The sequence below is a fragment of the Notothenia rossii genome (assembly GCF_949606895.1).
Source record: "Notothenia rossii genome assembly, chromosome: 7".
NCBI classification, from domain to species: Eukaryota; Metazoa; Chordata; class Actinopteri; order Perciformes; family Nototheniidae; genus Notothenia; species Notothenia rossii.
Window position 1 is genome coordinate 9,994,507 of NC_136905.1, and position 25,450 is coordinate 10,019,956.

At 39.4% G+C, this 25,450-nt stretch overlaps 2 protein-coding genes across 2 annotated transcripts; both read left to right on the plus strand.

The window, feature by feature from the left end:
- Positions 1 to 3,516: 3,516 nt before the first annotated feature.
- Positions 3,517 to 6,107, plus strand: apoc2 (apolipoprotein C-II). Its single transcript, XM_079641347.1, has 4 exons — positions 3,517 to 3,678; positions 3,965 to 4,027; positions 4,416 to 4,590; positions 5,632 to 6,107. The coding sequence occupies exons 2-4, from the start codon at positions 3,979 to 3,981 to the stop codon at positions 5,717 to 5,719; spliced, it is 312 nt and encodes a 103-aa protein (XP_079497473.1). The 5' UTR covers positions 3,517 to 3,678; positions 3,965 to 3,978; the 3' UTR covers positions 5,720 to 6,107.
- A 2,975-nt stretch (positions 6,108 to 9,082) lies between these two features.
- On the plus strand, positions 9,083 to 17,807 carry LOC307013963 (trypsinogen-like protein 3). The gene is made up of 5 exons (XM_079641614.1): positions 9,083 to 9,175; positions 9,263 to 9,404; positions 12,043 to 12,296; positions 14,310 to 14,446; positions 16,708 to 17,807. Exons 1-5 carry the CDS (start codon positions 9,136 to 9,138, stop codon positions 16,918 to 16,920), a joined length of 786 nt encoding a protein of 261 aa, XP_079497740.1. The 5' UTR covers positions 9,083 to 9,135; the 3' UTR covers positions 16,921 to 17,807.
- Positions 17,808 to 25,450: the final 7,643 nt, after the last annotated feature.

Sequence of the window (25,450 nt, forward strand, 5' to 3'; positions counted from 1 at the left end):
CGAGCATTAACTGCAAGTCACTCAAATGCATAAACTGGAGAATAATTATGTTACAAGTGTTACAGAAAACATATCCAAGTGTAACAAACATCCAGTATTAACCTTACTGTTTTTTACTAACAGTAACCAACTAATAATTTTCATAAAGTGCATATTTATTCCAAACTCACAATATATATATGTAATAAAACATAATGCACAATGGTACACAGTATCAAAACTCTTTAGGCACTGGTCAGAGGCATTCATGTAAAGCAGATCACCAGAATCCAATACTGGTAAAAACGTTGCAGAGATCAAATGTTTCCTTGTCTGAAAGGAGAAACCTAATTTTAAAACAACATTTTCAGTGTGTGACTTGAAAGATAAGTTCTGATCAATAATAAAACCTAGATATGTGTATGAACAGTACAAATGTTGGGGAGAAAAGAAGTTAACTTTTTACCATTTGAGAATATCATGAGTTTGGAGTTGTCTGCATTTAATACTAACTTGAGTTGAGATAAATGGGATGGAATAACATCAAAGGCAGACTGGAGGAAATCAAGACTTTGCTCTATAGAAGAGGATGAACAATAAATAACAGTATCATCTGCATAAAAATGGAAAGCAGCATTTGAACAATTATTAGAGATTATTTACATACAGTATATGGTGAAATTATTGGTCCTAATATGGAACCTTGGCGCACACCCTTTCAAATCAAATCAATCAAATCAAGTTTTATTTATATAGCACATTTATAAACGATTTTTGGTCGAGCCAAAGTGCTGTGCAAATAATACAAATACCCTACAGTAAAGACATTTTACAGCTAATACAACAGCAGTTTGTTCAGAATATCAGTATGAGAAGAAAACGACACCCTCTGTCCTTAGACCCTCACATCGTACAAGGAAAACTTCCAGAGAAACCCCACAGTTTAAAGGGAAAAATGGGAGAAACCTCAGGGAGAGCAACAGAGGAGTGATCCCTCTCCCAGGACGGACAGACGTGCAATAGATGCCGTGTGTAAATCGAAGAGATAATACATTTACATAGGTAGACCGAATGTTAGGAAATGCATGTGTCTATAATAATAGGATGAATCCACGAAGATGTCAACAATCCTGTGGGAGCCTTCAGGGAGGCAGCACGACGAGACCCAGGCGGGACCGCAGAGACAGGTTCAGCCACGACCCGAAGTCCACGACTTAATCCAGAACTCAGGATAGAGGATCCAGGATGCGGGACCACAGCAAGAGGATCAGCCTCGACTCAAGATCACATCAAGACACAAAAGAAGAAACATTTGTCTGGGTTAATCGGAACATGAGAATACACAGATACAGACAGACAGAAGGAAGAACAAGCACTCCCTTTGGAGTGATTTTTTTTTAAATATTGAAGTTAAATGCATCAATCTGGTGCACTTTGAGAGCAAAATGAAGAGATATATGGATACCTCTCAACATCCATATGAAACAACTGTAAACAGATTTACTTTGTCTTTATGGATTCGATTGTGGACTCGATTGTGATTGCTGCACATTATCCCTTACTTAATAAATACTTTTTTTGATAATCTATTATATAGAAAAGTATATCATATTGATATATAATGTATAATTTATTGATAATATATAATATAATCAAATATAACAATCAAAACGAAATAAGTAGTATTAAGTATTAGGGCTAAGAAAATATTGTACATGTGAAATAGTTGTATGTATTGATTTAAATTGACATGCATACGCTAAGAAAAATAGTCCGTTGTTACTGTTTGAACTAACGTACCAACGGCACTGAACATATTACATATTACCTACCATATTACGTTATATACTTCTTACCTTCGATTTCTCGTGTTCTTCTCCTCATTCGTCTTTGTTTTTCTTCAAGTTTTATTGTATTTCTTCAAGTTTTTATCTTGTTGGTCGAATGCACTTAAGCGTCAGCTAAATGCAATGTAATGTAATGATCCAAAAACCTCTAAACAGCATTGGTAAATTACCGTACAGCCAATCACAATGCGTGACATCGTGACGTGGTGACGTCACTGGTAAGAGACGGACCCCGAACACATATGGTACCCGAACACATCTGGTACCGAAACCGGCTCAGATGATTGGCCGTGCTTTTTACAGTACTACGGCTTCCACAGATGATTTTTTGTATGTATTTATTGTCAAAGCTTTTAGTTTGAATATATCCATTGCTATCGAGATGTTAAGAGCATTCCATGGAATACAACAAAAAGTGTTTCTGAAATAAATTACATCGGCCTACCTCACCTTTAAGTGAAGTACTTGAGTAAATGTACTTTGTTTCTTTCCAACATTGTCTGTATATAAATCAGTGTCTGCTTTTTACAAGCACAACTTCAAAAACAAACATTTTGGAACTGCATTGTGAACAAATGTTTTGCGGCAACCGGCATACTGTAAGTGAAGTGATCAAATCAAATGCAATACACTTTGACAAATTCAGATAATATTTCCTCACGTTCCACTGTCTCTTCGTTTGAGTGTGCTAAGAAACATTACAAATACTGGAGACCTAGCTCTGGAAATAGGAAACAAATGAAGCCAGACGGAGCTAGACAACTCTCTATTTCAGCCAATCAGCTACAGGTGGCGTAATACTCCTACACAGAACAGGGGGAAAGGCCAAGGACGTACAAAGAGAGAAGCATCAGAGACGGTAAATCTTTTTATTTGTATTTGAACTGAGTGTTCAGTTGAAATATCAACAATCGTTTACAAAATCTATGACTCCACCTTTAACAACAGCCAACAATATCGACCAACCTCAAGGCTACAAATAGGAACATCTATAAAAAAAATTATTAAACTAATGAATGTGGAAAAACAAGGTATTATAATTAATAAAAACGAAATTAGAGCTGTACGACCACACCACAAGCACAATTCAAAATAATAGTAATATAAAACATGACATTTTAGGCGCCTTTTCTAACAAATCATGAGGTCAAACAGTTGTTTCTACATTAAGAAACCCCAACTGATAGGAAACAGAGAAGAGTGAACATTATAATTACCGGTAACCCCGAATAAACTTCCATTAAAACAAGCATGGTGTCTTTTAACTGCAGACACATAAAGATAATCTATCTGGCCTAAAGATTTCATAACCTGAAGTCGCAGGACGACGTGTTCAACACTCTAGACTCAGGGTCGTCTTAATAGGACTTAGGACTATTGTAATGTGGCATGAACGCATTATGCAACTCACAAGAGCTCCTCACTGAGGTTGTTGACAGTGCAGGAGTAAGCTGCTTTGATGAACTACTAACGCAATCAATGTGAAATATTTGATCTGAGTGAATTCAAAGATTGCATCACACACAGTGACCTGGAACCTGATGATCCCCCCCCCCCCCCCCCCCTCCCTGCCCACCTCCCCTTCAGGCCCTTTGCTCATATGTCCCAATCAGTGGATTTTGATTATGTTTCAAGCCTCTTTCTATGCTTGTATTCACGTTAACACAGATGTCTGTTTAATCAAGACACAATGGCACACAAACTCCCACATTAGCACTCCGGACGACAGCGCAGGTTTATCTATCCCAGAGTGCACTTTGGCTCCGGGAGCGACAAGTCAACACGCTCACGCTCCTATATAAACAGGCTGGGACAGTGGAGGCTCTTACTCAGTTTTCTGGAGAGGAATACAGTAAGTAACCACACTTTGACTTCACTTCAAACATTGGATAGACTGCAACTGTATTGGAAAAGCATGCATGTTGTGTTAGATATGAGAACATTTGAAGGCAACTGAGTGTTTTAGGAATAAGATGCATGTTCAACGGGATTTAAAACTTGTATCCTTATGCTAGAAGAGTAAAAAGATGCTTCAGTCAAAGACAGTCTTAATTACACACATGGAGAAATGTATGGCAATGTCTCACCCTAGTGGATAAAGTGCCGTAAGATTTACTCTGTTTCTTCTCTCCTCACAGCTACGAGTGACACCATGAATAAGCTGCTGGTCATCACCGTGCTGGTTGCACTCCTCGCTCTCAGTAAGCCTTTTATCAGATCTTTGAATTAAATTCAGAATAGGATGAATCTGAGATGTATAATATGGACAGTTTCATCCCACAGGCCATAAGACTGTTGAACACCTGAACATCCATAACATTCATCTGTTTGCCACTTATATCAATATTCCAGTTATTTGTATATATAGACTATTCTGCACTATTTCTATTATATTATATTTTATTTATTTATATACTTGCACTATTACCTGTGTTATTGTGTTGCACTGTTGGAGGAGCCTGTGACCTAAGATGTTCATTGTCATAACTACACTGTAGCTACAGTATGTACAAATGACACAGGTCCTTGATGTATTTCTTTCCTGATGAAATGTGGCACCCTTTGACAAGTCTGACCTGTGTTGTGCAGACGCTGAGAGCTACCGTGTGTCGAGGGAGGCTGAGGACACTGAGGACGTGGTGGAGGAGAAGGGGACTCTGGCGAAGTTCACAGACACCGTCAAGACCTACTATTCCGGCGCTGTCAACACAGCCAGTGAATACCTGGAGAACATCAAGGGCATGAAGCTGGAGGAGAAGGCAAAGTAAGAGAGCTTAAAGGTCCCCTATTATACTGTTTTTCAGCCATATTGGTCTCAGATATATACAAAACATGTCTCTGAAGTGTTTGGCTCGAAATACCAAACAGATCATTGCCGCATCCCATAATAAGGAGGATGAAAATAAGGAGCCCCTCCCCACGCCCCTCTGAGAGATATTTGGTTTAAAAGAACAATGGTGCTCTAGGAGGAGATTCAGGTGATAAGGTGTGGGGGGGGGGGGGTTACCTTGGTTGGTGGTTGGCTAATGGTTACTCAAGCCAAAACATTGTTATGACATCATAAAGTGGCCAAAATCTGATCAGCTCATTTTCAGACAGGTTTTTATACAAATGGATCAGGACAAAAAGAGAGAGAATCTTTCTTCCTGAAACGTTCAGAGTCTCTTTAGACAGAGGGGACACATGTTGATGTAGAAGAGACATGAAAAAGTGGATTTTGCATAGGTTACCTTTAAATGCAGAGATGGCAAAAGTACACACATCCTTTACTCAAGTAGACGTACAGATATTCGTGTTTAATAATACTCTGGTTAAAGTAGAAGTACTGACTAAACTTCTTTACTCAAGTAAAAGTAAAGAAGTATGGGCCTCGAAATGTACTCAGTAAAAAGTACCCAAAACTATAGTACCAACTGTTTTACAGAGTACCTGACCTCCCTTTATATAAATAGAACAATAATCGAGCCAAGTTTTCATTGGTCCCTCTTCTTTAGAGAAGACCAGGAAATGATGAGTACACGGATCGTGTTAAAATCAAAAGGCACCCAATGACTCTGAATAATAATGATCACGCCACCAAACGCAGATTCAAACTAAAGTAACCAGCCTGTTTTGAAAATGTAAGAGGTACAAAGTACAGGTGTTTGTGTTAAAAATGTAAGAAGTCAAAGTAAAAAGTCGAAAAATGTACTTAAGTACAGTAACAAAGTATTTGTACTCCACTACTTCCCACCTCTGCTTAAATGCAGATTCACTGATGCTGAACAACTTAAGTATTGATTTATATGTACTTTGTTTCCCACAGGAACCTTTACACTGAAACCACCAACGTCGTGACCACCTACGCTGGAATCATGCAAGACCAGATTTACCACAGCCTGTACCAGAAGTAAACAGAAACTGATTTCTCATGTAGCCTTTCTGACAGCATGAGGACTTTCCACAAGAAAGGTCAAAACGTCATCTGACATTTTAAGCTTTTTACAAAAATGGACTTCCTGCTCTCTGTGGCGCTTACTCGGGCCACTGTACTGCTGCTATATGATGATAACCACCAAAAGAGGAATGTAATCCTTGGAGAGCACAACAGCTTGCACAGAAGAACAAGAACAGAACCAGTTGGAGCATCTGGAGTCAACTTATCATGTACCAACAGCATTTCCCCTGGGTGGAAAACAAACACGTATAATTAAACAATATCGCCACCTATGGGTTTCTTCTCAGTTATTTCACCTCTGAAAAAGTGTCATATCTTGAAATAAAATATTTATACAACACAAACTGGTGTCTCCTGTGGATAAATGATAATTAGGTTTACTGTTTTGATGTTTTAAATTGTGCACATTTCTCATATCCCCGCTCTGGCTTTTCCTTTTTATCTCACTGATGGAAAGGATCACGTGATTTTGTCTGAATAAATCTGCAATGAGTGCTTTTATCAGCCGAGGCCGCACCAGAACAGACGCTTGTGTTGCAAATTAATAATGGATGAAAAGGAACAACATGTAAAATGTGAGCGTGGAGAAACTGACAGAGATGGATAAACATCAAAGACTGAGGGGTTTCTTTCTGTTGATTCTGACAAGTAGTGATGCAGGACTGCTGTGATCTTTTAATTAGTGCATACATCTGCAACATGTGGCTGTGTCTGAAGCTACAACCAACACCAACCAAGGGTTAGAAGCCCCATCTTTTTCATTTGTTCCCCACATGATGTATAGGGTTTCAGACAGACATATCACAACAACCATTACTACTGTTACTTTACAAATTCATTGAATAATCATAATTCAGATATACTGTAGTGACACATACAGATCTGTGCGTTTGCAGCCCTGTTGTTATATAAATCAAAGTGAGATGATTTGTACTGTTTGCTTGATATCAGTATTTGTGTAACATGTATTTGATCAACAGCTGACTGCTATCCCATCTGGCTTTGACACTAAGGTTATTTCATCTGAGGGCACGCTGCAAAACAGAGAGAAATTCACACATAAATGATACAGCGAAGAGAATAAAATTAAACATGTGTGTCTGGCTTTTTACAAAATGTGTTTCATTTGATTCTAATGTCAGTTTTGATTTGGGAGCATTTATGTCTCTAATAATTAATTAACACTTTAAGAGCTTACCCACTTAAAATGGATGGTACTTGAAGTGTGTGTATACAATAATATTTGTTGGTATACCTGCATCTTTAGGAAGGTAGGTATCAGGTCATTCTGATCTTTGAAATCTCATATAAGAGCGAACGTCCCTCTATTTACATCAACATATTAGGACTTTCTGATGCCTGTTTCGATGTAGATAACTCATTTATGAGATTTCAAAGATCTTTTATTTGAAACTCTACATCAGAATGTCCTAATATTCTCTGAATGAATATCTGGGGTGGCTTGCTATCAACCTGAAGTGAAATGAGTCTTTGATTATGGACAGTTTTTTATATATTGTTATCTAAAAATAGAGGGACAATTGTCAGGGGTTTGGTAGGAAATAGGACCCAAACGCAGTCGATCGATAGATAGATAGATAGATAGATGGATAGATAGATAGATAGATAGATAGATAGATAGATAGATAGATAGATAGATAGATAGATAGATAGATAGATAGATAGATAGATAGATAGATAGATAGATAGATAGATAGATAGATGGATAGATAGATAGATAGATAGATAGATAGATATATGGATATATAGATAGATATATAGATAGATAGATAGATAGATAGATAGATAGATAGAAAGATAGATAGATAGATAGATAGATGGATAGATATATGGATAGATAGATAGATAGATAGATTGATAGATAGATAGATAGATGGATAGATATATGGATAGATATATAGATCGATAGATAGATAGATGGATAGATAGATAGATAGATAGATAGATGGATAGATAGATAGATAGATAGATAGATAGATAGATAGATAGATAGATGGATAGATAGATAGATAGATGGATAGATATATGGATAGATAGATTGATTGATCGATCGATATATAGATAGATAGATAGATATATGGATAGATAGATAGATAGATAGATAGATAGATAGATAGATTTATTGATCGATCGATATATAGATAGATAGATAGATGGATAGATATATGGATAGATAGATTGATTGATCGATCGATATATAGATAGATAGATGGATTGATCGATCGATCGATATATAGATAGATAGATGGATAGATAGATAGATAGATAGATAGATAGATAGATAGATAGATAGATAGATAGATAGATAGATAGATAGATAGATAGATAGATAGATAGATAGATAGATAGATAGATAGATAGATAGATAGATAGATAGATAGATAGATAGATAGATAGATAGATAGATAGATAGATAGATAGATAGATAGATAGATAGATAGATAGATAGATAGATGGATGGATGGATGGATGGATAGATAGATAGATAGATAGATAGATAGATAGATAGATAGATAGATAGATAGATAGATAGATAGATAGATAGATAGATAGATAGATAGATAGATAGATAGATAGATAGATAGATAGATAGATAGATAGATAGATAGATAAGATAGATAGATAGATAGATAGATAGATAGATGGATCCTATCTGAGTACCATCATTTGTACTTCAGTACTTTAAAAATACTGAACGTGTGTAACCAGCTTTGGAAGGGTAACTCGGCCTGAATAAACACTTGAGGGGGGAAGAGAATACTATTATCAAATATTATGGTTTCCCAAAAGAGCAGCAGAGCTGTACAATCTGTGATGCTTTAAGACATGCCTTTAACATTGCATCATGGTCAAATATTAACTTTATAACAGCAGTGGGTATAATATCTCCACTCTTATCTTCTTCATCATTAATACTTGTGGTGCAACAAAGCTTTGTTCATTTATCTATGACACAATTATTCATTATAAAGCGCACTTACTTAGCACAGACTACCCATAAAAACTGTCTTTAATACATCCCAAAAAGCTAACAGAATCTGTGCACAGCAGATTGTTGCTATTAAGAAGAAATTAACTTCACCAAAATGTGAAATGCAATCTATTATGGATAAACGATTTATTGTATGTACCATGAGTATGGGTCTTTCTTCTTCCTTATAAACAAGGTGTGTCACTACAACATAGTGTTAACAGGACGTGTTCAAATTGTCTCTGATAAGGTTGTACTGGAAATCATGCGGGTTAGTAATAAAGCAGTGTGTTCCTCCCACTGTCCTCAAAAAGGTGTGTAGATATAAATACACCAGACTAATCTCACACTGTCAGAGATACTAACTCAACAAAAACAACATGCATCTGTTCCTACTGGGGGTTGCTTTGGGGCTCGCAGGTAGATATTTACTATGTTGTGTGTAAAATAAAAGAGATGAACATTGGAGTAGATGTTCAGTTTCTCTGTGGTCTTGGTGTGTTACAGGAGCGTCTCCTCTGGAGGACTTCAAAGTGTGCCAGCCTCACTCCAGACCCTGGCAGGTGTATCTGCACGGGGGAGGAGTGTCCTGCAGCGGAGCGCTCATCGACCCGTGGTGGATCGTAACCTCTTTTGAATGTACACCCAAGTAAGTGCTAGTTAGTGCTGGATGAAAATGTACGACTGGCATAAATTCTTGTTTTAATGTGATTGGACATTTTTAATAATAATAATAATTAATTTACGTTATATAGGCACCTCTCAAGGCTCTCAAGGTCGCCGTACAAACACACAAAAAACAAGATACACAATACATAACACCAGCATAAGAAACATAATCAAGACAATGCAGTAGGCTATATACAAAATAAAATAAATAAAACAGCGGACGTGTGATGGATAATGATCAGGGTGGATATGCGAGTGTGAAGAGATGTGTTTTTGAGCAAGGCCGGATTAACCATATGGGCAACCTGGCCAAGTGCCCAGGGGCCCTTGAGCAAAGAGGGCCCTCAGTGATAAGATAAAACAATTTTTTTTTAAATCGTTGTTTTTTTTTTTTCCGGGCACAACCTCACTCATCATACATTGTTTTAAATGACACTCACACTTCGCCATAAATAACAACGCTTTTCCATAGGGTCAAATTACTGTAGGTCTCTGTAATGTAGGTCTCTGTAGGTCTCACAATGTATGCGCTCAACTTTATTACTACGCGGCGGCGGTGTATAGCCGAATCACAGCCCCACCCTTGAGCAACAAAACAATTTCACTACATATTTTACTTTTGTAACTCTCGATGTTTGTTACAAATAGAACTCCTTGTGTACTTGTACAGCCAGCCAGTCATATGTTGGCATTAAGTGGGGTGCTGTTCTGAGGTTTTGATTGATATTACCTAGGTCTTCTTGAGCCATACACTGTCTTGAGATCTTATCCATTGTATCTTTGTCTTGTGATTTTTGACTGAAAGGGCAAAAGGCTAGACCTACTTTGGTTGGACTATTACCTCATTCACACCAACGCAACTCTGGTTCAAGCTCCGTGTTAGAGCTTTTCAGGTTCAGAACCGGTTCTTCGGTTTAGCTCCGGCTCTTTTCACACCGCCCAGAGTCCGACTGATGCTGCGTCATCGTTTGTCATGACGTAACCGTTTACGTGCCTGCTTCATAAAGCCAAACCGCCCGGAAACCCCTCACAGCTGACACCGACAACAACAACAATGGCCGATTGTGCTCCAGCTTCCTCTCTACCTCTTCAGAAGACCAGATTCCCAGAAGGTAGCTGGTCTCTTCAGTGGACCACTGCTGCTTGTTAAGTTTCTCCATCGTTGTGTAAAAACTGGATAAAACATGAGCTATTTGTTGTTGTTCAGGAGTTGATCCCGCCCCTGCCCCCGCCTCGACGTAAGCGTGACGTATGTGGTGCTTTTGCTCTAGCGGGACAATTTGTTGGTGCTTGAAACGAACCGGATTCCGGAGCTAATAGGCTGCTCCGCTGCGGTGTGAACAGGAAAACCCGGTGCTTTTCAAGCTCCAGCTCCGAACCGGCCCTGAAACACCGTTGGTGTGAATGAGGTATATGTGGCTGTGTCCCTGCTTTTGACAAATAGGTGTGCGATTTGACATGCCAGATTGACTGAAAATTCTAAATATTGGTCAAGTTGGTAGGATTGGGTAGGCATGGTGTTACTTGTTTGTACGTGGGTTGGTGTGGGGGGCCCATGAGTGCTCAGTGCCCAGGGGCCCCTGGAGGTACTAATCCAGCCTTGGTTTTGAGACGTGATTTGAAAATGGGGAGAGAGTCAGTGTTGCGGATGTCAGGTGGGAGGGAGTTCCAGAGGCGGGGTGCAGAGCGGCTGAAGGCTCTAGACCCCATGGTGGTTAAACGGAAGGGGGGTGCAGTGAGGTGGAGGGAAGCAGAATACCTGAGATTGACTCTTTTGAGGGTAAAAACAAAAAATGTAATGTAAAATAAAACTGCATTTGTTTTAGTTAGGCCTATACCGTATGTTCTGAATCCGAATAGAAGCACTGACATTTATTGTGCATCCAACTTCACCAAAATATCAGGAGTAAAATCCAATTTAAGCTTGGTAAAACCTGGCTGGGATGCCGGATACTTTCTGCTGTGTTAGAATAACACGTGTTTAATTAAAAAATAGCATTAGGCTACCTGATTAATGTTATTGCTGCCGCCTTTTCAGTAGTCTATGACCTTCAGTGTTCAGCTTTCCCAACATCTGGCGCATTTTCCTGAAGAAATAAATGAGAGATGGTCATGAGTAGGTTAGACCTTCTTTGCTAGCACTTTGAATCATATCAAGATTTAAAGATTTAAAGGCTTTATGGAGAACCAGCCAATAGAAGCGTTAGTGTTACATAGCGATGTCAATATGTTACGGAAGTAACAAAGGAGTCCAATTTAGGCGTTTCAGGCAGGTGGGGGGGGGACAACTTTGGGATTTTAGCCTTTGTAGACCATTTACATGCACACAAACCTATGTAACAAACCACAGCAGGGGTGCCCACACTTTTTCAGCTAGGGAGCTACTTTTAAAATGACCAAGTCCAAATGATCTACCTACAGGGTCTGTGTCGCGGGCAGCACTACAGGAAAAGGAAAACACAAAAAATCCGAATAGGGCCTGTTTAACTTCATTCAATAACCTGCTAATTTCTCATTAAAGCTTCCTGTTCCTCAGTCGTGGACGTGTGTCTGCCTGAGATCTGTAAAGTCTAAATTAAATCTATTAAATGAAAGCCTCTCTCACTCTGTCCCTGCAGATCCTATAGGACCGTAGCCTCTCTTGGGGAGCACGATGTGACGGTGGACGAGGGCACCGAGCAGCACATCTACGTTGCTGATGTGATCCGTCACAGTCCGTACCGCTCACCCCTGCACAGCCTCACCATGGTCCGCCTGGCAGAGCCCGCCCTCCTCACCCAGGACGTGCAGCCCGTCCCTCTGCCTGTCCGCTGCCCCCGGCCCGGAGAGACTTGCCAGGTCAGCGGCTGGGGATCCACCGTCCCAAATCAATGTGAGTGGATTTATAGGAGCGACAGTGGCTTTTACACCTCATTAACTTCTCATTAACTCATTAACACTATGTTAGAAGGTAGTGTAATTAAAGCAAAGCCAGCATTCCCTGATATAGTCTACAAGTGTTCACTCATTTTTGTAATAGATGTTTTACGTTTGCTGTTTCTCATCAAAATGAAGCCTGAAAAAAAGTTGAATTCATTTGTTAAATCTTTTTGGGAATTTTGTGAAACCTGCTTTGCAATATCAAGATATATCATTAACTTGTCATCAGGGCCGTCCCTGGCCAACATGAGGCCCCACGCAAAGCTAAATGATGAGGCCCTCTGTTTCGCGAGCGTCGACGAGGGGGGGGATGCTAGTGGTCCCTCCGTGCCAAAACCGTGCCGCGCCACACTAATTTCGCCGCATTTTCGGCACAGTTGAGGCACCCTCCGCAAGGTGAGGCCCCACGCAGTCTGCATGGTCGGCCTGTAGGGAGGGCCCTGCTTGTCATTAACTAATTGACATCATGTTAGAATGTAATTGAAGCAAAGCCAGCATTCCCTAATATCTACACGTTTTCACTGTATCCCTTATTGTACTAAAATATAAATGTCTGATTCAACAAAAGGATTCATGTAGAGCTTTTTTGTAACAGATGTTAATTGGTGTTTCTCATCAAAATGAAGCCTGAAAAACATTGAATTAATTTGTTAAATATTTTTTGGAATCTTCTGAAACCTTCTTTGTAATACAGAGATAAATTCCAATGCAATGGAGATGCAATTTTACACAGACCTGTGTGTGGACAGTTTCATAAGGACTGCTTCTTCATTAGAAATCATTCAGTTCATTGTGAGGATTATCTATTTTACCTCCAATGGTTTGGGTTTTTCCGAAAATATCTGTTTATTTTTAAAGCCTTTACTTATACTGTATTGTGTGTGCAACAAAATATATTCCAGTCATCTTCAAACCTACCATATTTGGAGAGAAAAAAACTATCACCAACCTTTTTTGAATGACCATAAAACAACCAATCTGCATTAATAAATACCACCAGAGGGTACCGAGAGAAAAGTCATTTAAGTAGTAATTTAGGTGAACTGACCCTTCAATAAGCCTGGGAGGAGAGATTAGATATTTGAGGGGAAAGAAGTTCATATTTGTGACGCATGAAGTCTAACAACAAAATAATACCCCAAATAAACTTGTCAAAAACACATTTTTTTAATTAGTTGGATTTGTGGTTTTCTAAACACTGACATCCTGTGTTTTGGTCCTGGTGTTTTTTAGAACTACAGTTAATTTAAGTTGGACTGAAGTGCATCAATGTAGTGTTATTTACTTTGTGTGCTTGATTGAAAGCTGAAATACTTATTTATTTTCTTTTGATTGATGTTCACTCTTTTATAATACTCTTTCAAATAAATGCCAATAGAGTGGAACAATGGAAATAGTGGAACCACTTACTTCACAGCAGGAAACATCCATCGTAAACTTGGGCTTAGAGTAATAAAGAGACAGATATACAAAAAGTGCATCTATTAAAAGCACATTTGCACAGCGAGTCACGGAAAAGTTGGCTTGTGATCAGCAGGTGGGCATGTTCCTGCTGAAAAGCTCATCAATATTCTAGTCATTGCAGCGCTAACAAGGCATGAACACTCTGTTTTAATAACGGCTAAAACTTCTCTTTTTTAATCAGTGGAGTTTCTAATTGCTTGTCAAAATGCTAAGTCAGGACTAATTAAAAGAGCTAGACCTTGAAAGAAGTATTTACTCAAGGTTTAGACCTCAATGCTCCAGTGTTGGGAGTGATAATGCTTAAAATGGGAAGTAATCCATAAACCTGAGGAGGGGAATGGGGAAAGGTTTTGTCAAGGAATGAGTGGCGGATTGACGAGTGATGGGACAGAATATATCACCATGGAAACTTGTACCTATGGTACAGAGTGGGATGAGAAATTGGATGTATTTAATTTGATTGAATCAGAGTAATAACCCGCCTTCTTTCTCTTGGAAACAGATGAGCCAGCTCAACACCTGAAGTGTATAACTGTGCCTGTTGTGGATGACCAGACGTGCATGAACACGTTCCCAGAGTTCCTGTTCTGGAGCCTCGGCATGGTCTGCGCTGGACGAGCAAACACAGACAACTGCATGGTGAGGAAGAAGAAACTGTGTAGAAAAATATCACTCATCACCGTCTTGAGCTTCAATATCAGGATCCATGTATGTGTGATCCTCTCCAGAATGGAAGTAGGCATCACATACAGAGCATCAACTAGTTCCTGAACAGTGTCCTTCACATGCTGATATCCAAGAGAGGGAGTCACACAGTCACAAGATGGAGGAATTATGAATTGTTCTCAAAATTATGAATTTTTCTCAAAACTATGAATTTTTCTCGAATCCGGAAAATGATTACGTTTTTCCTAAAAATTCTGACTTTTTCCTTAAAAACTCAAAATTCTAACTTTTTCCTCAAAATTCTAACTTTTTCCTCAAAATTCTACTTTTTCTCAAAATTCTTACTTTTTTCTCAAAATTCTTACTTTTTCCTCAAAATTCTGACTTTTTCCTTAAAAAATCTTACTTTTTCCTCAAAATTCTGACTTTTTCCTTAAAAATTCTGACTTTCTCAAAATTCTTAATTTTTCCTCAAAATCTCAAAATCCAGATTTTTTTCTCAAAATTCTAACTTTTTCTCAAGATTCTTACTTTTTTCTAAAAATTCCGACTTTTTCCTTAAAAATTCTGACTTTCTCAAAATTATTACTTTTTTCTCAAAATTCTTTCTTTTTCTCAAAATCTCAAAATTCTGACTTTTTCTCAAAATCTCAATATTCTTACTTTTTCGGAATACTTAAAAATGTTAATAATCACTGGTCCCCGGCTTGAGCTTCAATCTCAGGATCCATGTATCTGTGATCCTCTCCAGAATGGAAGTAGTCATCACATACAGAGCATCAACTAGTTCCTGAACAGTGTCCTTCACATGCTGATATCCAAGAGAGGGAGTTCTACTCAGTCACAAGATGGAGGAATAGAAAGCAGTATTCAATGTTTACTTCAGATTAGCTCCACGTCAGAAATGATCATGCTTGTCATATGTCTCTCTCCATAGAGGCTGAATCATCATGTTAATCACATAGCTATCATATGCCTCAAACAGTCCTGATGCTCTTCTAGGTAATCACACATCCTGTCATGTACTCAGCTACGTAGGGCCTTTGTTATCATTTGCTACTCTGATATTGGAAGAGTACATTCAGTATTTTCCCAACAATATGAGATACTAATCTGAATCTGTAAAGCGACACAAGCTATGGCTGTTAAGAAGCTATATATGGTTAAAAAAGAAGAACAATATTGGCTTCCAAAATGAGTGGAGGAATAGAAGTGTAAAGATAAGATGAGATGTACTTTATTGATCCCATTTTGGGAAATGTTTGCGTTGCATTAGCGTCAAAGACAAGGCATTGCACAAAAGGGAAATTAAAAGGGTATAAATAAACAATTCTAAAAAGCAAACATCTCAAAATAGAAATAAAAAAGCATGAAAAGAGTAAAAAACATACATGTTGAAATACCAATTTACCGTAAACAAAATATAAAGCAGGATATTATATAAGAAAAGTGGCATAACATTCAAAATACCCTGATAAAGTACTTCAAAATTGTACCTCGGACAGTACTTGAGTAAATTCATTACATTCCACTATTGGTTTGAACTTACCTGCTGACTCGCATACATTCAGAGATGGCAAAAGTACACACATCCTTTACTCAAGTAGAAGTACAGATATTCGTGTTTAAAAATACTCTGGTGAAAGTAGAAGTACTGACTAAACTTCTTTACTCAAGTAAAAGTAAAGAGGCTTCGAAATGTACTTCAGTAAAAAGTACCCATAACTAGCAGCTGTTTTAAAGAGTACCTGACCTCCCATTATATTATTAGAACAATAATGTCATTGTTAGCTAATGAATGTTTCCATGGTGACCAACGGCAACATGACAACGTTTTCATTGGTCCCTCTTCTTTAGAGAAGACCAGGAAATTATGGATACACGGATCGTGTTCAAATCAATAGGCACGCAATGATTCTAAATAATAATGATCACGCAACCAAACACACATTCAAACTAAAGGAACCAGCCTGTTTGGAAAATGTAAGAAGTAGAAAGTACAGGTATTTGTGTTCAAAATGTAAGAAGTAGAAAGTACAGGTATTTGTGTTCAAAATGTAAGAAGTCAAAGTAAAAAGTCGTCAGAAAAATAAGTAGTGGAGTAAAGAACTAATATCAGAAAAATGTATAAGTACAGTAACAAAGTATTTGTACTCCACTACTTCCCACCTCTGCATACATTTACCCATAAACCACTGACACAGTCTCCCTTTCTCTCCCCTCTCTCCCTCCAGCGGGACAGAGGCAGTGTGATGGTGTGTGACGGCCGGCTGCAGGGGGTTCAGTGGTTCAGTCACGGCTGCAGTAACCATGACGACCCCAGTGTCTACACTAAGCTGTGCCTGTACAACGACTGGATCAACAATGTGATGGTCCGCTACAAGCCCACTCTGCCCACTCTGCCCACCAAAAACACTCCAGGGATGACGACTGCAGAGGGACAATAATTAATTAATTAATTTTGTTCCAGTCATGGTACATATTCCACAAAACATTGAGCAGTTTATAAAGCCCATGATGGAAAGGAGCAGGGAGAAGAAAGTCTTGCTTACTCAAAATTAGCTGGTCTGTCATCACTGCTGCCAGGTGCAGTAACAAAAAAAAAAAATTTCCCGTCAGCAAAATAAATGACCTGTTATCTTCATCTATTGTTTATCTATACATTTGCTTTAAATCATTTTGTAAAAAATTCCAATTGCTTACCTACGCTACGGATTTACACTTCTGTTTTAACATAGTTTGTGCAAACGGATGATACATTTCCTTCTATGTCATTTTCTTGTAATTCTAAGTTTTTTGCTCTTAAACAATAAATGAAGTCTGTCATTCCATTAAATCTGTATGTTTTAACAGCCTTGAATCATGTGAACACTGTTAAACACTCCAAAAAACATGGCTATCTGATATCAGGAGATCACTGTGCGTCGCAGACTGAAAATCCACCTGTTTTGACTGCACCTTGACCGAAACATAAATAACAATAGTTTCCTGTTCTGTACGTAGCACTTACAAGACTTTGGCCTCTTTGGAGCCAATGCAGTAGCACTGACAATTGTTTGTCTTATGCATAGCTAATGTATCTTGCTTTATTTAGTTTGTTTCTTCATGGTTAAGTGCACTTATTGTAAGTAGATTTGAATAAAAGAGTCAGCTAAATGTAATGTACTGTTTTACCGAGATAGTTCTGTGTTGTGAAAAAGGCTTTAGTTTAGGGGTTGACATTTCAGCCAATCGAGCATGACACAGCACTTCTGCAAAAGTGATACTATATGTAAAATTACCCGACATAAATACCTAAAAGTATTCACAAACATTCTGCAGCAGCCTCAAAAGCAGAAATCTGTATGCATACTCCAAACTATAGGTGTAAACAAAACACAAATTAAATGTCAAGTGTTGCAACTCTATGTTTTATTCATGATTTTTAGAGCAGCCTCTGTTATTTGCTTTTGCTCATTTGCCTCGGTAAAAAAACGTTCCACAGCTGCTTAATAGCTGCTGCTAATTAGCTCTGAATGTTTTTTCGCAGTAGATCATAATTTCACACATGCTGCATGTGACCACCAATTACATAACTAGCAGGTTTTCTAATTTGTGAGACAAGTTGATGTTTTTTCTGGAAAGCATTAAATGAAAAATAATGTCAAAAAGGGTAATTAAAGCTGCTCTGATCAACATTTTTATATTACAATAGATCAATTGACTACATTCCCTCCCGCATTTTTGCATATTTTAAAGATACTTTTTTAGTTTTACAGACGTATCTTTAATATTAACTTATTCACTCTCCCATAAGCGTCATTTTCGCCATTAGCAAGCAGCTGTTTTCAGCAACAAATCCCAAACAGCAGACCATTATTAGGCAGCATTTAATTATAGTTGCTCCATTTCCTGGATGTTTATAAGCAACTCTCTCAGAAGTTCATCAGATCACAGCTTGTTTTTCTGTCCCTAAGAGGAAACAAAGTGCAGGTTTCATCATTTGAAATGTAACGCAATGTAATGTTTCATTGTTAGGCAACTTTGTCGAGATAGATAATAAGATAGCTTATAATAATATTTCTTAAAGTATCTATATATTAGTTTTTTTCCCAAAAATATATATTACACAAATGTATACCCCCAATAAGAAAAATAAAATATAATAAGTTAAAATAATTTAAAAAAACTAGAGAATGAAAAGGAAAAATAGAGAGGACTTGACAACTAAAAGAAACATATATATTAATGAAAAATATTGAAATAATCATGAGATTTTTTCAAAAGCTTTGACAGTGAGTAAGAAAGTTGGTAAACAAGAAGCTATAAACTAACAAATCATATCTTGCATACTAATTTAAGAAAAGTAGTCCTATTAGGTCGAATATAAAAGTAGTGATGAGGTTTTTCTGGGAATTCTGCATGGTGCAAAAGCTTCCATAGGATTAAGGGCGACCAGCAATAATCTAAAGTACCACTAGATGGGGGTAGAGCCCAATGAGAAAGAAACAATTTGTGCCAGAGAGAGAGAGAGATATTTGGCTCATGACAGCGTCGACAGGTGACATGAACCTTGCATGCTTTGCGAGGTTTTGTGTGTGAACCCTCAGATCTTGAGCTCTAATCTCCACCCTGACACCGAAAACATTTCGTAGCAATAAACACATAAAATGAATGCAACTTCCCCGAGACACAGTGAGTACAAAGAGGCTGGAGAACACATTGGGGAGTTGAACGCACAGACGTTGCATACATACACAAAAACAAATACACACATGTGCACACACACACACACACGTACACGTACATGCAAAGTGACTGACAGCTGTGTCCATAATCACCGGCAGCTGAACATAGGGGCCACTCCACCATCTGTTCCCAGCATTTCTCTCCCGGTTCTCCTCCTCACCCCCCGTTCTCCCACCTCTGCGGGAGACAGAGGGCACACAGGGGGCCGACTTTAGTAACCGTCACTTTAGAGAGCAGTGATATTAGTTAGGTGTTAGCTGTTGTTTGTTTGTCCTTTTAATTTGGATATCCATTGTTGTTTTTCCGAGGGAGTCGACTTAAACCAATTTTACCTAATGGCCACTGTGGGAGTAATTTTCTAGCTTTTTTGTAATAGATATCTTACTCATTCCCTTAGGCAGCATTACAACAAGATTGAAATCATGTGGGTTTTCCCCTTAATACATGCTCGGTCTCATTGTAACCTGAATCCCAAGACTGCAGTTAGTTATTTGAGGGCGTGGTTTCTAATTTACCAGGCTGCTTTGGAGATCTAGACTAATTCACTAATCATTTCCACTCAAAGTTGTCTGTTGATAGTAATGGGCTATCGTATTTGCTTCTGCAAACACAAAAGCCCATTTCCTTCTTGTACGCTGGAGTGTAGCATTTAATTTCCTCTGCAAATAAAGCGAGTCACGGCCAAGGTTGAACATCAACGTTGGATGGAGAGGCGAAACAGACACCAGGACCTGGTCTACACAGCATCGTTAAAAAAATCTTCCAACGCTTCTCTGCCCATTGACTTTGAATGGGGTTACGTCACTTTGCCTCGCTTTTCGCCGAATTGCATTGTGGGGAAGCAAAGCGAAGATTTCCAGGATTTGCAGGATTCAAAAGTTGAGCAATGTTCAACTTTTGAAGCTGAGGTGGAAGCGTCAGCCAATCAAATCCCGTTTATGCAAATCTGACAGCAAAAGCGCTAGCCAATCAAACCGCGTGCAAGCTGGGAGAGCCAGACCGCAGTTCATTTTCTATATTCCTGAAAATGGAGGAGAAATTAGTTATTGCTGTAGCAAATCACCCGGTTCTTTATGACCAGTCGCTAATAACTTACCGGGATACAAACCGTAGGAACCAGGCATGGAGGGAGATGACAGAGACAGTGGGTGAAACTGGTAGGTTTTCGCCTGTTTGGGGATTTTATATCCAGTTTACTTCGTTTTAACATTGCTATTGCTTTGTATGTCGGGGGCGGGAGATTCATGTGATTGGTTGTTGGTCGCGTTGCTCGCAAAACATCCCCAAGCTTTCAGACACGCCCAGCTTCAAGATTTTCAAGATTTTTTTAAAGCTGCTGTGTGGACGGGCCGTTAGTCTACAGTTAGCGGCTCTTTGAAGATGAAGTTGACACTTGCTAAATGCTAATGTCAGTATGCTAACATGCTCACAATGACAACGTTAAACGTAAGGGTTTTCGCCAGATGATGGCACAAGAAGAAAAAGTAAGGAAATACCAAAGTTTGACAACATGGTGATGTAATGGGAAAAGTTAGGGGACTATCGAAGTCTTAAGAGTTTATCTTCTGGGGTCCATGAATGGCATACCACATTTTATGTAACCAATCTCATGTTTGTTAAGCTATTTCAATCAGGAGCAAATCTTTGAACCTACCATCAGCGGGACATGCCAGGAGCCAGCCTGCTAAAAAGCTATATTTAAAAAAGTTGTACTAGTTATAAATGCTTTTGAAAAGGGAGTTACGCTTAGTTTGACAATTACTACAGATTGACTAACTTACATCGAGAGGGATTGTCGTCTACATTATCCTGGCTGAATATTTCTCTGCCCCAAAATATGTCCCAAGCTCTTTAGGATGGGTACATCATAGAACCGGATGAATGTCTTGACAGGCAGTATAGTTTCTTCTCAGAAGCCTTTACATTGGACATTGTTTCCGGACCTGTAGAGGCCACAGGCATCCTAAGCTCCCACTTTAATGGAACAACATAATTAGAAGTTGTAAAGATAAGATGACCTTTGCGTTCAGAGGGATTTCAATGCCCTGAAGTAAATTCCCCCCACCAATCTGAGCTGATCTATCCGTCTGCATCACTGTTTCTAGCCCTCAGACAAACAAGCAGATTGTGGATAGACCGTTAAATCCTCTCCCTCTGCCCGGTTAGTCATAATGTGCTTACACTTATTAATGGTTAACCATCGCTCCTCTCCTTTCTGGTTCACTCCCTGCTTCCAACTTACTGTAAATTATTTCCTAATTTCTAAACGTCCTCCCTTCAACCTTCTTTCTGCATAGACTTTCATAACTCATGCATGCCCGGCCCACATGGAAAACAAATATCACCCCCGATCACCCAAACACCGGGGCATGAACTGATTAATGAGGGAATTAGAATGAACAATGATCCATAGGGGGAAATATTTTTCATGCGGTGCGACAGTGCTTATCAGTGGTTGGTACAATATCTGTAGAGTAAACGCGAGGCATCTCCCTCCCTTCTGCCTCCTCCCTCCATCGCTCTGTTTCTCTGGCAAACTGTCGCCATCACTCATCACCGGCTTACATTCCCAGCATTCCCCTGTGGCACCTGGCTCATGAGAGAGAGGAACAAGTGTCCAACACACTCAAATGCACCTTCACACGAGAGAAAGTGCACATTGCACACACACACACATCCCTCCATCACACACTTGGTCTTCACAATAACTGACAGGTCTTTTCACAGAGATGTAAATGAATTTGGGGAGCTGGCTTACATTAGTGTGTGTGTGTGTGTGTGTGTGTGTGTGTGTGTGTGTGTGTGTGTGTGTGTGTGTGTGTGTGTGTGTGTGTGTGTGTGTGTGTGTGTGTGTGTGTGTGTGTGTGTGTGTGTGTGTGTGTGTGTGTGTGTGTGTGTGTGTGTGTGTGTGTGTGTGTGTGTGTGTGTGTGTGTGTGTGTATGTGTACTGTATGTGTTTCTGTTCACTGGGCTAATGGCTCATTGAGAAAAGCACAGGCCAAGTCAATCACACCAGATCTCTACCCATCAGCCCATTGAGACCTGCGGCTCATCAGGGGAGATAATTAGAATGAAGAGTTTAACGATATAGCTACAAGCACACACTGTGAGGCAGCAGTGTGTACATGTGTGCGTGTTTGCGCAAGTATGTGGGACGCATTGAGGGTAATGGTGTGGGATGTGACTCTGAGAATGAGTTGAATATGTAATTAAAATGATGCTTTAAAAAAAAAAACATATGTAATGTTAATTATTATTGTCAGCCTCCGACGCACACACACATGTTTTAGACTGCTTTTCTCCAACATCATCATTATTAGCACTACATTGGAGCAGGTTGTGTGTGTAACCTGACATGCCCAACCTTTAAGAGTCTGTCTGTCTGTCTGTCTGTCTGTCTGTCTGTCTGTCTGTCTGTCTGTCTGTCTGTCTGTCTGTCTGTCTGTCTGTCTGTCTGTCTGTCTGTCTGTCTGTCTGTCTGTCTGTCTGTCTGTCTGTCTGTGTGTGTGTGTGTGTGTGTGTGTGTGTGTGTGTGTGTGTGTGTGTGTGTGTGTGTGTGTGTGTGTGTGTGTGTGTGTGTGTGTGTGTGGGGGGGGGGGGGGAGGTAGACAGAAAGAGATGGAGATGGGGGAGGCATTATGCATTCATATTGGAAATTGCTGTGAATTTAAATGAGCATTTGCACTTTACTGGATCCAAGCTGTTTAGTAAATGCACTTACAAAGTGCATGAGTGCTTACATATAGGAGGGGTGGCACAATGAAGGGAACATTTTACGCTACACACTATAGTTTCTCTCAATATATATTAATCTACAGATGAAATAATTACCATAGAGCAACAACAACATCAACCCCTCTCTGACACAGTTTAACATAAAACATTAGAATAATATCCATTGCATTATAGCCATTTCTACTTTATAGATTTTATATTCTTTAAAGTGCAAAACAACTCAAAACTAAAGCTAGATTTCTAAAATTAGTTGAATTTATCCTGAAGAGGAAACTGTATCCAAGATGGAGGGCGGCTGAGAAATCATTCAGCCGATGTTTTATGAAAAGTATTTGAGATTTCACAATGCAGGAGTGAAGCCTTTCTGCAGTTCTATAGCAGAACACATGCAATAAACTATCTTTAGGGCCCACTCCCTGCTGCAAAAAATGCTCAGCATGGGATGAGGTTACTCTAGTGGAACACCACTTAAAAAAAAAAATCTTTCATGCCACACTTTCTTGCACACCTTGATTTTTGTGTGTCGAATGGGAATCAACCTTTGGAGGTGATGGTGCTTTTGTGCTTAAAAAAACTTTGGATTGAAAGAAAACACACACATACATACATACATACACACACACACACACACACACACACACACACACACACACACACACACACACACACACACACACACACACAGACACAATGTTTTCTTGTTTTTTTAAAGGGGCCACAGCTATAAAGGGGCAAACCCCACAGGGAATCTATTTGCCTTCTCTTGCAATCATCGCACACTTCTCTAAAAACACCATGGACCGCCACCGTTACCATGGATACGTGCCGCTTCATCTCTGTAATTTTGAAGAAAATGCATCTTTCTTTACTCTGTTAGACATGGGATCCCTATAGGGTGGTTAACACTCGAGCTACATACCAGAACAGGTTTTCTCCTGCACATAAACATGTCCTAAAGTGTTAGTCTGTGAGGAATGCAGTAAAGAAGTGTGACCTGGGGGCATACTTTACTTCAGGGAAACAGAAAGAAAAGCACCCCATAATCCTACTCAAATGGATACACAGTTGGAAAATTCTGCTGCTTACAGAATTGATCTGGCAATATGGAATGTATACTGTATGTTTCTTAATACACACACAACTAGACGCAGAGAGAGATGCTGCATCGCTAGCTCCAGGTGAGCCTGACAAAGTCCCCTAAACTAAGCAGGGAATAATAGGTGTGTCGCACAGGGAGAGAGAAGTACACTCATATATCACTGCTCACCTGGAAACCCCCTGCCTGCAGAAAAGTCATGAAAATGCCACAGACAGTGCTGCTTTTCTGAGAGTTGACAAAAGGTATGTTTGGTGAGCAGCTGGCTGGTCAAGGTGTATCACATCTCAGTGGTCTCGTTATAGCCTGAGAAGCATCAACAATAAATCATCTGGCAGGATTATCTGTGTGCAGAGGAGGTTGGTTTTTTTCAATATCAGATTTGGTTCCTGAGATTTGAAATTAATATGTTGCAAATAATATTGGGAATTCTTGGAGTTTGGGAGTTAATCACTTTAAAAAAGTGAGTAGTAAGGTAGAGCAGGTTATTGACTATTAAAGGTGCCCTTTTTGGAGTCTCTCTCCCACACACTCACCCCCCCCTGCCTGAAATGCCTCGATTGGACTCCTTTGTTTACTTCCGTAACATAATGACATCACTTTTACCTCATTCACACCAACGCAACTCCGGTTCAAGCTCCTTGCTAGAGCTTTTCAGGTTTAGAACCGGTTCTTTGGTTTAGCTCCGGCTCTTTTCACACAGCCCAGAGTCCGACTGGTGCTGCGTCATTGCCTCATCGTTTGCGTCATGACGTAACCGTTTGCGTGCCTGTTTCATAAAGCCGAACCGCGCGGAAACCCCTCACAGCTGACACCAACAACAACAACAATGGCCGATTGTGCTCCAGCTTCCTCTGTACCTCTTCAGAAGACCAGATTCCCAGTAGGTAGCTGGTCTCTTCAGTGGATCACTGCTGCTTGTTAAGTTTCTCCATCGTTGTGTACAAACTGGATAAAACGCGGGCTTTTTGTTGTTGTTCAGGAGTTGATCTGCCCCTGCCCCCGCCTCGACGTAAGCGTGACATATGTGTTGCTTTTGCTCTGGCCGGACAATTTTTTGGTGCTTGAAACAAACCGGATTCCGGAGCTAAGAGGCTGCTCCGCTGCGGTGTGAACAGGAAAACCCGGTGCTTTTCAAGCTCCAGTTCCGAACCGGCCCTGAAACACCGTTGGTGTGAATGAGGTTTGTGCTTCATTTGGATAGCGCCCCAACACATTGTATATTATAGGCTAAGGTGTGGGACATCTCTAAGCAGGGCAGCTAACAGACTTGGCTGCTTCTTGTTGTTTAAAATACATCTAAACATAATGCTTGTTGTGAAAAGGATCATTTGAGTCAAATAAACAACTAAATCCTTTATTTATCAGTGAGAGTTGTAACTCTTTAACATTTCTAAACGTTTTCTGTGTGCCACTGG

Bases quoted from the DNA above. Each gene is read 5' to 3' on its own strand.
- LOC307013963 (XM_079641614.1), top strand. From the start codon at position 9,136: ATGCATCTGTTCCTACTGGGGGTTGCTTTGGGGCTCGCAG. The intron at 12,297-14,309 runs GTGAGTGGATTT...TCTTGGAAACAG, and splicing joins ATCCACCGTCCCAAATCAAT to ATGAGCCAGCTCAACACCTG. The intron at 14,447-16,707 runs GTGAGGAAGAAG...CTCTCCCTCCAG, and splicing joins CAAACACAGACAACTGCATG to CGGGACAGAGGCAGTGTGAT.
- apoc2 (XM_079641347.1), top strand. From the start codon at position 3,979: ATGAATAAGCTGCTGGTCATCACCGTGCTGGTTGCACTCCTCGCTCTC. The intron at 4,028-4,415 runs GTAAGCCTTTTA...TGTGTTGTGCAG, and splicing joins GGTTGCACTCCTCGCTCTCA to ACGCTGAGAGCTACCGTGTG. The intron at 4,591-5,631 runs GTAAGAGAGCTT...TGTTTCCCACAG, and splicing joins AAGCTGGAGGAGAAGGCAAA to GAACCTTTACACTGAAACCA.